Source organism: Nicotiana tabacum, chromosome 9 (genome assembly GCF_000715075.1).
Source record: "Nicotiana tabacum cultivar K326 chromosome 9, ASM71507v2, whole genome shotgun sequence".
Taxonomy (NCBI): domain Eukaryota; kingdom Viridiplantae; phylum Streptophyta; class Magnoliopsida; order Solanales; family Solanaceae; genus Nicotiana; species Nicotiana tabacum.
Window position 1 is genome coordinate 9,645,390 of NC_134088.1, and position 16,472 is coordinate 9,661,861.

The 16,472-nt window shown below is 35.5% G+C and overlaps 1 protein-coding gene across 1 annotated transcript; it reads right to left on the bottom strand.

The window, feature by feature from the left end:
• Positions 1 to 3,678: 3,678 nt before the first annotated feature.
• LOC107781735 (VAMP-like protein YKT61) lies at positions 3,679 to 11,788 on the bottom strand. The gene is made up of 6 exons (XM_016602476.2): positions 11,421 to 11,788; positions 8,783 to 8,880; positions 8,585 to 8,689; positions 8,397 to 8,462; positions 5,696 to 5,782; positions 3,679 to 3,900 (listed from the first exon to the last, which is right to left on the bottom strand). The coding sequence occupies exons 1-6, from the start codon at positions 11,611 to 11,613 to the stop codon at positions 3,850 to 3,852; spliced, it is 600 nt and encodes a 199-aa protein (XP_016457962.2). The 5' UTR covers positions 11,614 to 11,788; the 3' UTR covers positions 3,679 to 3,849.
• Positions 11,789 to 16,472: the final 4,684 nt, after the last annotated feature.

The window sequence follows — 16,472 nt, forward strand, 5'->3', positions numbered from 1 at the left end:
CATTCTCTAATGTCCATGTCATCTTCATGAATTTCGTTGACAGGTTCCATATCGCCTATAATTTTGTGGACCCATAAAAAACAACCTAATAAACAACAGTCATCATTTCACCATAATTGTTCCTCATTTTTTGTCATTTTTGGACCATAAAACAAGAATTCTAGATGATTTCCTATTTTTCATGTGATAATGTCCACGTCATCTTCATGAATTCGGGCGACGAGCTCCGAATTGCCTAAAACTTTATGTGCCTACCTAATGAACAATAGTCATTGTCTCGTCGTGGTTGTTCATCGTTTTTTTGCATTTAAGGAGCATGAAATAGGAATTCAGGACGATTTTTAATTTTTCATGTGCTAATAACCATGTCATCTTCATCAATTCGGGTAACGGACTTCGAATCGCCTAAAATTTTGCAGGTGCATCTAAAACGACCTAATGAACAATAGTTTTGAAGCTTTTGTTGTGGAGATTTCTGTATAGACAAGGGAGGATCTATCTTTTAACTTATGGGTTCGGTTTTAATTTTAATTTATTTATAACCTAATAAGTTTTTTTTTTTCTATAATGTAGTGCGCATAAGCACTCAAAATTTTGGCTCCGACTATAAGGTGTCATTTGGTTGGGAAACAAGTATTCCATGATTAATTATCTCGGGATTAGTTATCTCGGATTAGTTATTCTACTATTCCATAGGGATAAAAAATACTACAATCATAGGATAACTAATTTCAGAATTAGTTATACCATGATTTTATATCAACCAAACATGATATAAATAATCTCAAATTTAATTTAGGGATTAATTATCCCTTATCGCTCATGCCAAACGAGCCTAAAGGGTGCAATATCGTAGTAACTCGTAACTTAGGAACCAAGGATAAGGCAATGGTCCCTCTTTTGGATACTCATTTTATGTTCGCAACTTAGCATTGTTCCCACCGATGGGACGTTCCGTTTCATCCTTTTTATGGTTAAAAAATAAACAATATAAACAATGACAAGTTGTGTTATAAAAAGAGTTTATTGTTAATTCCAAATGATTAAGATTGTTTTCTGGAACATTGTTAAAGGTAATAGTAGTAGTGTGTGGTTTGTATTTGAAGTATGTGTGAAATGTTGAATCTTATTTGTTTCTTTCTTTTGGCATGAAGTTTCTCGAGTGTAGACAAACTTGGATTTCTATAGTATTCTAACTTGGTGAGGAAGCATTCGACCTTGGCTGCAAGCTTTCACACTGTTCTCTTGTCATATTTCAAACGAGGGGGGTCAGCGGCGGAGCCAAGATTTGAAGTTTGTAGGTTTCAAATTTGCTACCGAACTCATAACTCATTTAGTCACTGGATTCGCAGTTAAATATTTATATATGTTTAGTGAATTTTCTAATACGAAATAGGGTCTAAGCAAAACCTACTGGGTTTGTCCGAACCCGTTAATCATACACTGCCTCTGCCCCTGATTGTTGTGATACCGGATTTTTTCTCAAGTATGTGCTTTTTAAAAATACGATTAATTCAATGTTAGAAATTTTAAAAAATTGAATTCATAAAGTTTAAATTCTGAATTCGACTCTTTCACACTCATCAAATACGACGGCGGAGGTAGAAGTTCACTTAATTTGTACAATTTATTAATTTAAAATTTATTAGCTTAAAAAAATTATAATCCCGAACTCATAAAGTTAAAATATTTGTTCCGTCTCTAATCAAATATTGTGAGCAACGAGTCTCGAAGCATCAATTTGTATTTATTTCTTGTTAAAAATGTTTTTCTTGGGACATGTAATCAATGATATCACATTCTATAAATAGACAGAAGTATATTAATTGTTCCCCACGAGTCTTTAATTTTGCTTTGCTTTGGACCATTCTGGACTCCTCTTGCCTATAGGGTGGACAACGTACTTCATATAGGAAATTTAGAGGCAAGTACACATAGCCATTATCATAGATGTTATTTAAAGATTAGTCGATATTTATTTTGTTCTGAATTTTAAACTAAAAATTTTAACTTCAGGATAATTCAGGATATTTTTATCCTGAAAATTAAACTAAAAAATTGAAATTTAGAAAGCATTGGCTAATTCCTAAATAGCAGCCCTTTAGTGGCTACCTGGTGTCATTTCTACGGAAAAGAAATCTATGAAAGCCAAATAACACACTATGAATGCATAAGATCCAAAGAAGGATAATATAAATTTCTCTATTTGTGAAATTAAAGGTGAGAGTTAAGAATAATTCTAAGATTATTAGAAGCAGATCTAAGATTTAAACTTATTCTTTCAAGATATAAGTTCACAATTTAATATTTATAAAAAAAAATTTGTATTAATCTACAAAGTGAGAAAGGGTTAAAGTTGCAAAAATTACTTTTAATATGAGATGGAGTGTTCTTACAATCATATTATGCTTGAAAAGTTGCATTTGGGAAGTAGAACCAAACCAATCAAATACACTTCAAATCTCAAGCTAATTAAGATCGATTATATAAATCTTGAATAATGTTTTGTTACTTTTTGACTCATCGCATTGATATCACATCACTAGAGCCATCTGCTCTTATTTCTTTTGCTAAGTGCATGGTCCTTGTGGCTCGGCATCTCCAACCTTTACTTGGGGATAACTATTCCCCCATTTTTTTTTCCAAACTTTTTTATATTCTTATCTTTTCTATATTATATTATTATCTTTCATTTCAATTTTCATTTTTTAATTTCCACTAATTTGTAATTTCCATAATTAAAATAATTTCATAAAATTTTAAATAATATAATTTGTAAGCAATTATTATAGATTAACTAATAATTCAAATAAAAGTGAAATTATTGTGATACAAGATTAATTAAATACATAACGATAAAATTCATTCGAAATACTAGATAAATATTCAACTTCAACCTCTATTATTCTCCCATAAATGATCTATTAATGCATTAAGAAGTGCAAAATGAGCATCTTTGTCCTTAATTCTTCTATGTCGAAATAAAAATTCTTGAAATCGTTGATTTTCATCTACTGCCATTTCTACATAAAAATAATAAATGCACGAAAATTAATTTATCAAAATTATACACCAAAGTTAAGATATAATATTAATATTATAAATACATTACATAAACATAATTAGATATATATAAAGAGATAAATTAAAAGATTAAATAATAAAATAATAATAATAAAGTGATGAATAGTAATGGGGGAGATGAATAGTGTACCCCCATATTTGAGGGAACACTATTCATCTCCCATTTTGGGGACGAAAATGGAGGAGGGTTGGAGCTAAATTCCCAAAAATTTTACCCCATATTCTTACTCACTTCTTTCTCCAAAATTTCATTGCTCACCTTCATTCTCCAAGATTTCACTAGTTCAAATAATCAGCAATATTTTTAAGCTTCCAATAGTTCTATATGCTTTGAAAAATCTTAACTTATAGGACAATTCGGTATATTTTTATCCCGAAAATTTGGATACAAATAATGTGATGAGCGACAGAGAACATACCTGCATTGCTCATAGCCAATGACTAGTAATATATAAATTTAGGTACTACTAAAGTATTCAGAGTCGGCATATATCAAGAGATAGTAACAGGTAAGAGGAAGCCAGTAACCATCAGGAAACTTCTCACATAACTATATTTAGGTGACATCACAACTTTCAAACAACTTTATCAATCTGATACTGAAACCCTTCTCTTCATCTAAGATCATATTACAGCAGAGAACCAAAAGAATTCGAGATTACAGAAATCATAGATGGTATAAACAAACAATTCTCTGATACTTTATATATAACATAGACACGAGTTTGTCCGTGATAGAATAGCCCCCCTTTCTTCTGAAATCATCTATAAGATCGTACAATATGAATTGGTTTTCTTCGCCGGCTTGTAGAACATCTGTGAAAACCACCAAGTTATGTCAGGAAATAAGTTGAAACTAATGAAGGTTCAAAGATAATCTGTAAGATTCTACAGCTTCTACAATATTACCATTAGCAAGAGTAACAATGATAAACAGTTAACAGCATAAACAAACAAGCACATCTTGTTTCTATTCGGGGCGATCCATCAACATATCACCAAAATATATTAGGTCATAGAGCAAAGAATTCAAACAAACACAGTTCATCTATAAGAAGAAGGCAGCTATTTCAGACGTTTACTTTCCCTATCGACGAGCACGTCAACAAATAGCATTACCATGTTGCTTTCGTTAAGCAGCCCCAGCCCCACCCACCCCCTCCAAAAAACGCAAAATAAATTTTAGCATGATTCTATGATGCTTTGACACGTGGACAGTTGACGGGAAGATATCTTTGATCTGCAGGCCAGCAGATGGGCAGTGCGTGTATCTTGTGTTTATAATACTACAGAGCTTGTTGCTCAGTTCCATATTCCCACATTTGAATATTGTCAGTTCCATTCCATGCATTCACCTTCAATATGCTGAATTCCTCCCAAGAGACGTCCCAAAAGCAAGTCAATAAAGAGACCCAGCAATACTGGTTATTCTTGTAAGCAACAAACTCCTGGTTATACTGACCAAGATTACTTCATATTAAATGCATCCAATTTTTCTTGCAGATCAATGGCCCTTCTATATCTATGTCATTCCTCACCTTTCGCATACATCAAGCTCCTCCAACTTCTTTAGCCAACTAAAATAAAGCAGTTCAACTATAACAAAGTCCAGGTGTTCATCTACTAGGGAAAAACTAGGCCAAGACAACAACGAAAAGGAAAAGAAAAATAAGAAACAAAAAGAAAGGGAGAGAGAGATAGACAGGCATCAAAAGTAAGGACAGGAAAGAAAAGAAGCTAATGCCCAAGGAGTCCCTTTTCACACAGTGGAATATAGTAGGCGGAGGTTGTCTACCTTCGGATGCAGGGAAATCAGTTAGTTTTTAAATTTCATTCGAATGACTCAAGTTAGCAGTTAGCACTCAAGGTAGCCTGCTGTATGTTCGGAAAAAGAGTAATTTCCAATGCCTAAAGGGATGGGAGATCCCCGTGGAGACAAAAATAGTAGGTTATTTCTTCTCATCTGTCTAAACCTAGGTTGTTTCTTCACATACAGCCTGCAAAATTTGAGTACCATAGCCATGTCCACCATGCTTGTAGAGAATGTGACTTAGTCAAATACTTCCCCTAGATTAATTGCAAATAACCTTTCCTGTGCAACTCAACAATTTCTTTTTAACTCAATATTGAACTTAACAAGCTACTTGCATCTTTTTAAGTTAAGTGACCCAATAACACTTTGTCAAACATCCGATTATCATCCGAACAACAGTAAAGACAGTTTGAATTGTCGAAAAAATTGATAAAACAGTAGAGATCAAATGATTACTCACAAAGAAACAAGGAAGAGCAAGTCCTTTGATAAGAGAGGGTTGCTCAAGTGGACAGCACAATATGGAATTATGAAGAACTAAGCGTTATCCCACTTCCAACCTTGAGGTTGAGGGTTTGGCTCACAATGGGAACAAAGCGGGGAAGGGCTACTGTTGACTCCTAGGTGGAGAGGTTGGGAAGGGATAAATGTAGGTTTACCAGATCAAAATGAGAGGAAAAGACAAATGGAAGAGCAATCCTCTAACAGATATAGGTGAGTTTTTCCCACAAAAAATTATTTACCTTGTCAAAAAAGAAAGAAAACAACACTCAAACAGATGCACTGTCACAAAAGTACCTGTGAAGCAGCACTTAGATCTGAACTCTTCTCAACCAAACTGTCTAGCTTCTCACCCCGTTCTAAGACACTGTCAATTGTCTTATGCTGTGTCAAAATGTAAAGAAGACCAACATCAGTAGAGCTAACAACAACAAAAGAAGCGGAGCAGAGTATTTTTCATGCATTAATAGTTTAATACATAATGCAGGCGCGTTCTGAAAGCAAATCCAAAATAAACAGAATAACTACGTCTAAAAAACGTTAATTCAAAGCAGATATTTAACTACCGCACTGAGTGTGCAATGGAAGAATCAGATTCATTTTCTAATTTCTACTCAACAGCATTCGATGTTAGGTTTCAGGATGTCCCTACATGTGTTAAAGAATAGTTGGGTTAAAAAGCCCAGGAAGGTCAAACCAGATATTATTTTTTTTTAAAAACCATGACCTACAAGAGGGACAAAGTGGAAATACCTCGGAGAGCTTATCAATAAGAAATAGAAAGCCATACTCAGAATGGCGTAACATATACCTTAGGAACCCAAAATAGCTGTATGGGTTTAAAATTTTCATTTATGCTTATGTCAATTTTGATGCCATTATAACCACTCCAACCCCCAAACACACAACAAAAAGAAGGAAAGAGAAACATACTTTCTTGCTCTCCAGCAAACATTAGGGACAAATAGGAGAATATAAAGGTATATACTGATTCTAGATAATCTGTTCCGTGATATAGATGATGAAGACTAAATTTAAGAAGGTAGACACACATCCACCAAAACACAGCAACATATTTGGTAAATTCTAAGCTGTCAAAAACAGAATATGAGATCAACTTTCATTGATAACCTAACTACAACATCTTTAACATCCTTAAGATATTCTTCCTCGAGCTACATTTTGAGTTAATTAATTCCTTTTTGTTAAAAAGGGTCCTAACAGAATTGTGTGGGGCAAAATTCTAAATGGCATATATGATCGGTCATATAATCGTACTTACATAAATGTTTTTTACACAAGATTCTTAGTTGGTGGAAGAAAATTGATTTGCCTCTTTCATTTAGTGTTCATTGTCGAATCGGACGCTTAACCCCCAACCCCAACTACGAGGAAAGTCACACTTAAACTTCCTGCCTTGACCTAGGCTTTCTCTATTTCTTTTCCTTTTCCAGGGGACAAAACTTCCCTGGAACTTCCCTCACTATTAGTCACTCACCATCTACTATCAGTAAGCTAGGTTCCCAAATGGGATAGGAACGGTAAAAATGAAAGAAATTATTTATTTACTTCCCATAAGAGAGGGGGAATTCATCATTTACCTCTAATGTTTGGCAAGGTTGGAATGTAACCACAGAAGATATACTTCCCTTCTTTTTGTCCAAGTTGGAAGGGGCTAAGAAGTAGACAGAGAAGCAACTTCCCAATCTATTACATCCTCGCCAAAGTACCAAACAATAGAAATAAACCATAGCTCAGATCACTTCTGTTCTCTCTCTTTCCACCCCAACCAAACAAAGCATATTGGCAAAGAACTTATAGAAAAAACTACACCTACTTTATTCTCAAATAGACTATTACTAAAAACATCCACTAGGCTATAGTGAAGCAAGTGAGCTCAAATCAGAAGTAACCAGTGAAAAGGAAACTCAAGAGTTCAGTATCACATTTATTCTTTTTTCTTTTTGAGAATGCACATTTTTCCATATTATAAACAGAATAAATAATCATAGAGTCACGGACCAGAGATGGAGTACTCAGAATGAATGCCTTTACAACCATTTGAATGCGATAACAATTTTCAGAGTACAATATACAGTATAGAAATAGTCCAGAGCTCGAAAAACAGGCTCTAAGATAAATTTGGGATACATAAGTCTTGTGTCCCGTCAAAATATAATGAGATAGAGCATGAGAATGAAGCATACAAAACTTAACTCTTGTGTGTGTTAAAGAAAAATGAGATAGAGCATGAGAATGAAGCCTACAAAACGTAACTCTTGTGTGTGTTAAGAAAAACGGACCTGGCACCCTCACTTAACCCCAGAAGCTAGCTTATGAGATGAGATAGGGGTTGCCCAAAGTCGCATAAAGAGACTACAAACCATCATCTCAACCACTATGGATACTCTAACAGGCCCGCAGTCCAGCACACCCAGATTGAACATATTGAGTGTTAATGACATAACATGAGGGACGACACAACAAGATGGTCCCACTTATACCAAGTTAAGAAAAATGAACCTTGAGAAAATTGGACCTTGCGCATAAGTCAATCTCAATAGCTAGCTCATGTGTGAAGACTATCCAAAACCATAAAAAAAGACACAACCCATTCCTCGATCAATGCAGGACACAAGCCAAAAAAGTTCAAAGAAAGAACGAGAAATTAAGCATAGAGACAATCTTGACCCGTCAAAAGCAATAAAACCTAATAACTTTTTTGGTAACTTAATGCGCAACAGCAGAAGCTCTACAGGAAAATGGTTAGCAGTGGCTATGATAAAGATCATTAACCAAAGAAATGGAGAACCTATATTGTGTCCATGTCTTCCACAACTGAGTCCTCGATGATCAACTGTTCATTATCCACATGCATACTGCTTACTATCATTTTCAGTAAAGAAGCTAACAAGTATAACATTAAGCAGGCAATCAAATGAATAACACAATACTTACGATGATAATTTTTTAAAACTTTTTGATTATTAATACTTACGAGAATAATTTTAGTTTCATCCAACTCTCTCTGAATTTTGAAGAGCTTATCAGCCTCAGCAGGATCCTGTAGGGGTCAACATGAAAGGACTTCAGCTCAAACATCAAATGTTTTAAAATGAAGGTACGAAGAATTTGATTGAAAAGGAAATTCCATCATCAATCAGCAGCGGGAAACAAAAGGTATACCTGAAATTTGGCTAGAGCTTCATTCAGATAAGGCCATGGTTGAGCATTGTCGCTTTGCACGGTTTTCCATGACTCACCAAAATTCTTAAGATACTCATCCAGAACCTGGAAAAAATCAAAAGCAAATCCACAATTTGATTTCCGGATATATAGAGTTTCTCCTTTCGAAGCTGAATATCTAAAATAGAAAACAAATACCTGGTTGAGCAGTGAAAATGCACTTCGAACTGGATAGTGATCATCCATGAAACCCAGAGCACACAAACCATTTCGATTGTATGAATGTACCTTGTATTCTAAAGTCAAAAAAAGGAGATTAAAAACATATGTCAAACCTTGTGCGTGTGAAAAAATATGTTTGAGGAATATACCATGTATCAGTAGATTTACGTTTTTCTTCAATTATAAATTAAATGTAACATATTATACATATCGACTTCTAATTGATTTGACCATATAACTTCTTAAAAAAATGCAATGACAGAAAAGAGAAAATACATCTATATATCAGATTGTATTATATCAATCAACTTCTATGTGAACTTCTTGCAGCTTATCAGATAAGGTAAAGAAAAGCAAACACTATCACAAAATCTATCGCATGTAAAGTGATAGATTAATCAGTATTTTGTAATACTAATCACACTATTGTTTTAGAAATACATAATAAGACCACTTGTACTTCAGGTAAATTTTGAGAAATAAAAAACCTCAAATCAATATATAATCAACCATTTCATTAGAAATCAACAGAAACCTACAGTTTGAAATCCTAAAATATAGCAAAAGTGAATTTTAGAATACTACATCCAAACATAAAACTTATTCATGAAGTCCAACTATGTAAAGTGAAAGATCACAGAAACATTCCTTGTTAAAATGTCTAATCAACATGCTGAGTGTTGACACTGCTTCCACTGGCATGACTAAACAACTTGGAATCACAATTAATCTTATTTTCACTCATTTGGGGCTTTTGTGGAGGGTACTGAGGGAGACACAAAGGAATTTGCTTTCTTTTTCTGTGGACTAAGACTTGTAGATCTAACTAACCAATTCCATAGCCAACTACTAAAACTCAACATACGTCAGAAATTTAAAGAGAGAAGAAACGAAAAACTCTGAACAGCAAAATATTTAGAGGAAAATGAATAGAGTATCTGGAAAGTAACGTCTAGGTCCAAAGCCAGGAGCAATTTATGTGCTAAAGATTGTCAAATCCACTCCAGCCGCTCGTTTCATTTCATCCTCAACGCCCACATCCTTCACTCAATAATCACATAAAATAATCGTAAAAAGGAGCCTTTTCTTTACAGGCCCTAGAACTAATCAGACGGTGAGTTAAAAATCAACTTTCCTACTCTGTGCCAGAGCCTGAGATTTGGAACCAATCTGACCAGTTGTCATATCCTACACTAGTTGACAAATATCAATAACTAGTAGTGGCAAAATGGTTAAAAGAAAATAGTTAACCACCCATATTATCCACTAAAAATGGGTTGGATAATGAACTTTTTAAAAACGGGTCAAATATAAATAAGAATCATATTATCCATTTAGAAAATGGATAACCAATGCATAACTAATGGATAACCGATGAGTTTAACTTTTACATTTGTAAAGCCTCAAATTGGGGGTTCTTCAAGTTTGGGAGACTAGGAATTCTCCCAAAAGTGATCATATTCAAGAAGTTATGAATAATATGGGTACCCATATTATCCGCCGGTTAACCCGTTTTTTATCCATATTAAATATGGGTCGGGCCGGATAATTTATCCATTTTCATTATCCGTTTTCGACCCGAACCATATTCGACCTGCCCGTTTCCCACTCCAATCAATAACCCTTAACAAAACTCATGTTAAGGGTGTGAAACTGAAGACTTCAAAAAATTTAACCGAAAAGATTAAGCAGTTCACACAAAACAATTTTCCTAACTGAGCTATTCCCTACTTCTTCCTTCTACTTTTGAAACCCCCACCCCCAACAAACCCCCAACCCCACCCCACAAAACCATCAACCTGAACAACAACAACAACAACAACAACAATAACAACAGCTACTCCTCAGTCCCAAACAATGGGATTGGCTATATGAATCCCCATTGACCATGTTCCCATTTAAATCCATCTCCAGTCAACATTTTACAAAATATAAATATAACCAAAAAGTAGTAGTAGAAGTTTTTTATAGTTTCTATTGGCATAAGAATCTCTAATATGACTAAGAGACTCCTCGAAAACACATAGGACCAGAAGTAACCGTATAAACATGAGTGATATCAAATTCCCAAATCCCAACTAATTCAACTATCAAAGCATCATCAGCACCTATAGGACCAATAGCTGCAACTTTGCAACATTGCTCATCCATCTATACAATCGACCAAAATAAACACTGAAATTGAGCTACAACCCAAATAATTCCTCAAAACCAACTTCTCCCTCCCTCCCAATTTATGGCATACTCTTAATAGCTTTCTATATGACGAAATAAATTAACTATAAACTTACTATTTTTACCCTTAATAAGATGATTTTAAATATTTATGATTTGATTTACACCACAAGTTTCGAAAGCTTTTCTTGTTTTTCTTAAACTATGTGCCCAGTCAAGGAGCATCACGTAAATTGGGAAACAACATCACATGAATTGGGACAGACGGACTGATTACCCAATTAGGATGAAAAATTCATCAATCCATAACGCATCTGTAATTCCCCAAAATCAGATCAAACACATAGAAGATTCCCCAGGCCCAAATAACACAAACTCACAAGAAAATTCAAATAAATCAAAACCAAAATTCGAAAAGGATTTCTTAAAAAATTTAAACCTTCATGCTGAACGGATTGGCGTTGGCCCGGCGGGTTCCGTTTAGCGACGGTCCGACCCACGAAAACGATGAATTCCTTAACGCTGGATCTCTGAAAATACCCGAAATGGCTCACATCAGATGCGTTCGCTAAGATCACTGGATCCGAACCTTCTGGATTGCATTTCAACACCATCAACGCTGTGATCTTCATCTCTAAAAACCTCTGTAAATTTTGACAAAAATATTCAACCCAAAAAAACTTTTTTTGTTCTCCTACTGGCCGCCTTTAAGAATGGAATTGATCCGTTTTGAAATTACGCGATGTATATTGTTGTGTTTCACGATTTGTATAATTATGTTTCTTTATTTATATTTTTTATATTTATATTTTATTGTTGGTTTATCTTAATGGGGAAGATATAAGAAAAAGGAAAAGAGGGGAATATAAAGGTTCTTATGTAGTGGATTACCGAATTCGGAATATAATATATTCAAATTTGCAATTGGGGTTGAATATTGGCCACGTACAACAACAACAACAACAACCCAGTATAATCCCACAAGTGAGATTTGGGGAGGGTAATATGTACGCAGACCTTACCTCTACCCGAAGGGTAGGGAGGCTGTTTCCAGGAGACCCTCGGCTCAAGAGAGCAACAAGAGACAATATATTAGTACTATCAATAGACTCATAGTAAATAACATAAAATACATAACATAAAATAACAAAATAACAACAATTTAAGAAATATAGGAAATACGAAAAGAAGGTAAGGTATACTAATATCCAACAGATACAGCCCTGCATCAGTAGCTGGTCAGTAGCATCCTAATTCTTAAGTCTAACTCCTAAATGGCTAGTCTCCCTCTAGTGCGTTGTAGTAATATTCACAAACTTCCCCCTAACCTACAACCTTAATGTTCGACCTCCACAATTCCCTGTCAAGCTTTTACGTTTTTTTTTTTTGTCATAAAATAAAGCTCTAATTTGAGAGTAATTTTAGTTTTTGTTTAGTTTTGTTTTTTAATCATTATTTATTTTGGTTCATATAATTTGTTTCACTCTGAAAAATTCCACCCACTTTGGGTATTAAAAACACTTCATATTAAAGACAACTTCATAAATTAATTTAATACATCTTGTTCATTTGAACTAAAACTTTATGAACTAAGCCGTGGTTTGTATCTAGAAAATAACATCTCTTTGACTTTAGCTTGTTGAGGATTAAAGTTTGATATTATTATTTGTCATGATAGATGAGGAATTTGGGCTCAAAGAGGTTATTGGGTTGTCCGAAGATGCAAGAATTGGGCCAACTAGGAGAAGCAGAAGAACTATACTATCACCACAAAGGCTTTTGGCTATATTTGCGATCCGGGTTGACGGGTCGGGAACATTGTAATGAATAGTTAAATGGGGGAATAGTAGCAGTAGTATAGTTAGGTTGAATATTGTATAAACTTTCCTCTCTTCGATCTCTCTCTCCCACGTTATTTCTCTTTGTGGCTCTGTCTCTTCCCCTACTTTCTTTTTGTTCCTATCCTAATGTCGTTAATGTCTATCATATTGTTTACTATTTACATGTACTAAGTGTTGCTATTAATCAATATTAATTGTTGTTTGAGAGGTTCATAACATTGGTGCTTTCATTTATCTAGACTCCATGGATCTCTACTCTTCTAATATTATCAATTATCATCTCGACGCCATCCAGGGACTGATGATAGCGATGATGGACAATAACAATCGTATGTTGAAAATTCTCGGCAACATTGAGAACAAGCTTTCTGCCTACTTTTGCACATCGGGATGTGGTTGTGTCTTTGGACCATAATTGCAAACTAGAGGATATATTAGCAGCAGAGGTTGACTCTGATTTGGATAATGGACGCTCCAGCCCTGCAGATTCTTCCGAAGTACTTATTGAGATGGTGGAAATCAAAAATGACGAGGAGGAAAATTCAAAAAGCTATGCCTGCAAGATGTTCGCTGAAATACCCAATCACAAAATTGACATGAAAGTTAAAGATACAGTGAAGAATGATTCAGCCAAGCCTGAAACCCAGGTGTTTGACAAAATATTTCAAACAGTTTCCACAGTAAAGTGTGATTACAGTGACCATGTCATATTTGATAAACAACTATCAGTGCCTCGTGTGCTTTCTGCTTGCAATCACACCCAATATCTCGACAAAGGTATATTTGATTACTTAAGTGGACTTGATCATGCTAAATTTATCTTATCCTTGCATCAATTTATACTTGATCAATTCGGATTGGAGTTTCCATTTGATCCTGGCTCTAGCTGGCTTACCACATTCCTTAGAGTTACAAGAAATTGTGCTATTTGTACTACTTCGAGTGATTTGTGTCCGGATAAGTTGATAATGTCAACCTTGTGGAATTCTTGCATTATACCCTTTGAAACTTCAGATGCGAAATACTATTGATGTATGCAATTTGTTGGACACAAACTGTGTGGGTAAAAGTGTTCTCATAAAAATTGTTATGAGTGGTTATTATGCTAAGTATTCCATTACTGTTGGAATTCTTAGGAAACTTATGTTGATATGTGTATGCAACATTACTTTTTGGGCTATTATCAAGTTTGGTCTTGTGTTGGATAGTAATTGTCCCTCTACTGTCCAATTCCTTATTGGTACAAGGAAAAAGGTGGGTTGTACTGTTATAAACATGGATATGAATGCTCCATTTGGTGTCACAAATGTTATTTTATCACTTGCAAGTTGACTTGTTATTTCTGCTGTTGTTATTCTAGTTCTTCGATTTGAAGTTGTTTCTAGTAAATTCAACGACCAACAGGTACTGGCTTGATTGCAGCTTTAGATAACACAGCCAGTGATCTTTCTATTCTTGGATGTATGACTTCTCTAATCTGAGGTTCTTGTGCATACCACCATTACATCCATGAGGGACTTGATGATTCGGGGTGGAACTGTGCTTACCAATGCATCCAAATACTCACTACATGGTTCATGATGCAAAATTACATTTCGATTGATGCCCTGCCACATAGGGAAATCCAACAGGCATTTGTAGAGATTGGCAACAAAGGCCCTTCATTTATAAGGTCGTGTGAATGGAGTGAAGCAAGTGAACTCAATCTTGTTTTAGATAAACTTGCTAGTCACAAAATCAATAACGTAATGATCGGAGTTCCAACAGGGGAAGGGTGGCTACTGCTTGTGGATACGATTGGATCTAAGAATATCAAACAAGTTGGTCAAACTGGGCAGAAAACAAAGATGCGAACTGCACAAATCTATCAAGAAAATATTACACGACAAAGGGTGGTTTTATCCATTCTTGACGATGACTTTCCTATACAATCTAGAGACAAGTAAATATTGTTTGTGCAAGGTTCTTTTGAAGATGCCAACTCCAAAGTTCTTATGATACAGTGCACCATCCCAGATTGTGAGGGAGATAAAGAAAATCTTCATGTTGCTACAGTGATGAAGCTAAAAGATTGTGTTCCTTGCTTGACCTTAGAGCAATTGTTGCTCCAATAATCTCTAGTTGTATTATGACGTACTTCTATACTATGAGATGAATCTGGGATCCTGGAGTTGATGGTTTGACAATCTATTTGTTTGACCCTTTCAAAGAATTGGCCTACATTTCTTGGGGTGAGGCCACCAAGGTTAAAGGAAGGCAGCGATTAGAGTTGTCTGCTATCCACTACAAGAGCATGAAGGAGCTCTTGCTCCCTATCTGACTCTTCATAAGTTCACCACTATGACATCAGTATTTCTCTACTTGAACCTTGAAGACAAGGTTCTTATTGAGGATGGGGTTAATGTCACGATGGATGAGGAATTTGAGCTCAAAAAGGTTATTGGGTTGTCCAAAGATGCAAGAATTGGGCCAACTAGGAAAAGCAGAAGAATTATACTATCACCACAAAGGATTTTGGGTTATATTTGGGATCCGGGTTGACGGGTTGAGAACATAGTAATGAATAGTTAAATAGGGGAATAGTAGCGGTAGTATAGTTAGGCTAAATATTGTAGACACTTTCCTCTCTCTGGTCTCTCTCTCCCACGATATTTCTCTCTGTGGCTGTCTCTCCACCTACTTTCTTTCTGTTCCTATCATAATGTCATTAATGTCTATCATGTTGTTTAGTATTTCGCATTCGGATGATAAGGTGAAAATGTGATCCTCTTTATCTTCAAATCTTCAGGAAACTTTGTAATTTTTGCGCCGATAAATTGTGGCCCATTGTCGCATGCTATCTCTTTTGGTATTCCGAACCTGCAAATTATATTTTTCCATAGGAAGTCTACCATTTCGCGTTCTTCGATCTTCTGATAAGGACCTACTTCCACCCATCTAGAAAAATAGTCAGTTAAAACTAAAAGAAATCTTACCTTTCCATGAGCCGGTGGCAGTTTTCTGACGATGTCCATCCCCATTTCATGAATAGCCAGGGGGACAGAACCGAGTAAGGGTTCTGCCGATTGATGTACTAGTGGTGCATAACGTTGGCACTTATCACATTTTCGAATGAAGTCTTTGGCATCGTGTTCCATGCGGGGCTAGTAATATCCTGCCCGAACTAATTTCAGTGCCAAGGAATTTGCGCCCGAGTGATTGTTGTATATCCCTTCATGAACTTTTCTCATGACGTAATTAGCTTCAGAATCTCCTAAGCACCAGACCAGCGGGCCTTCAAAAGATTTTCTGTACAATTGGCCTTTCCTGAAGCTATAACGTGCAGCTTCTGCGCCTAACTCTCGTGATGCCTTGGGGTCTTCGGTCAACTTCTCGTGCTTGAGATAGTCGATTATTTCATTTCTCCATTCCCAAACCAAACTAGCTGAATTCACCTCATTGTAGCCATCTGTATCCAGGACTGAATTCATTAGTTGTACCATAGTCCCTGATTCTGATCCCTTGATTTCTATTGACGAGCCCAATTTTGCCAATGTATTTGCTTCTGTGTTTTCCTCCCTCGGGATATGAGTCATTTACCACTCCCGGAATCGTGTCAACAAAGCCTAAACCCTTACCATATATTGTTGCATACGGTCCTCTTTGGTGTC

Coding starts and splice junctions, on each gene's coding strand:
- LOC107781735 (XM_016602476.2), bottom strand. CDS start 11,613: ATGAAGATCACAGCGTTGATGGTGTTGAAATGCAATCCAGAAGGTTCG. Junction 8,881..11,420: donor CCAATCCGTTCAGCATGAAG/GTTTAAATTTTT, acceptor TTTTGACTTTAG/AATACAAGGTACATTCATAC. Junction 8,463..8,584: donor AAGCTCTAGCCAAATTTCAG/GTATACCTTTTG, acceptor TGACCCCTACAG/GATCCTGCTGAGGCTGATAA.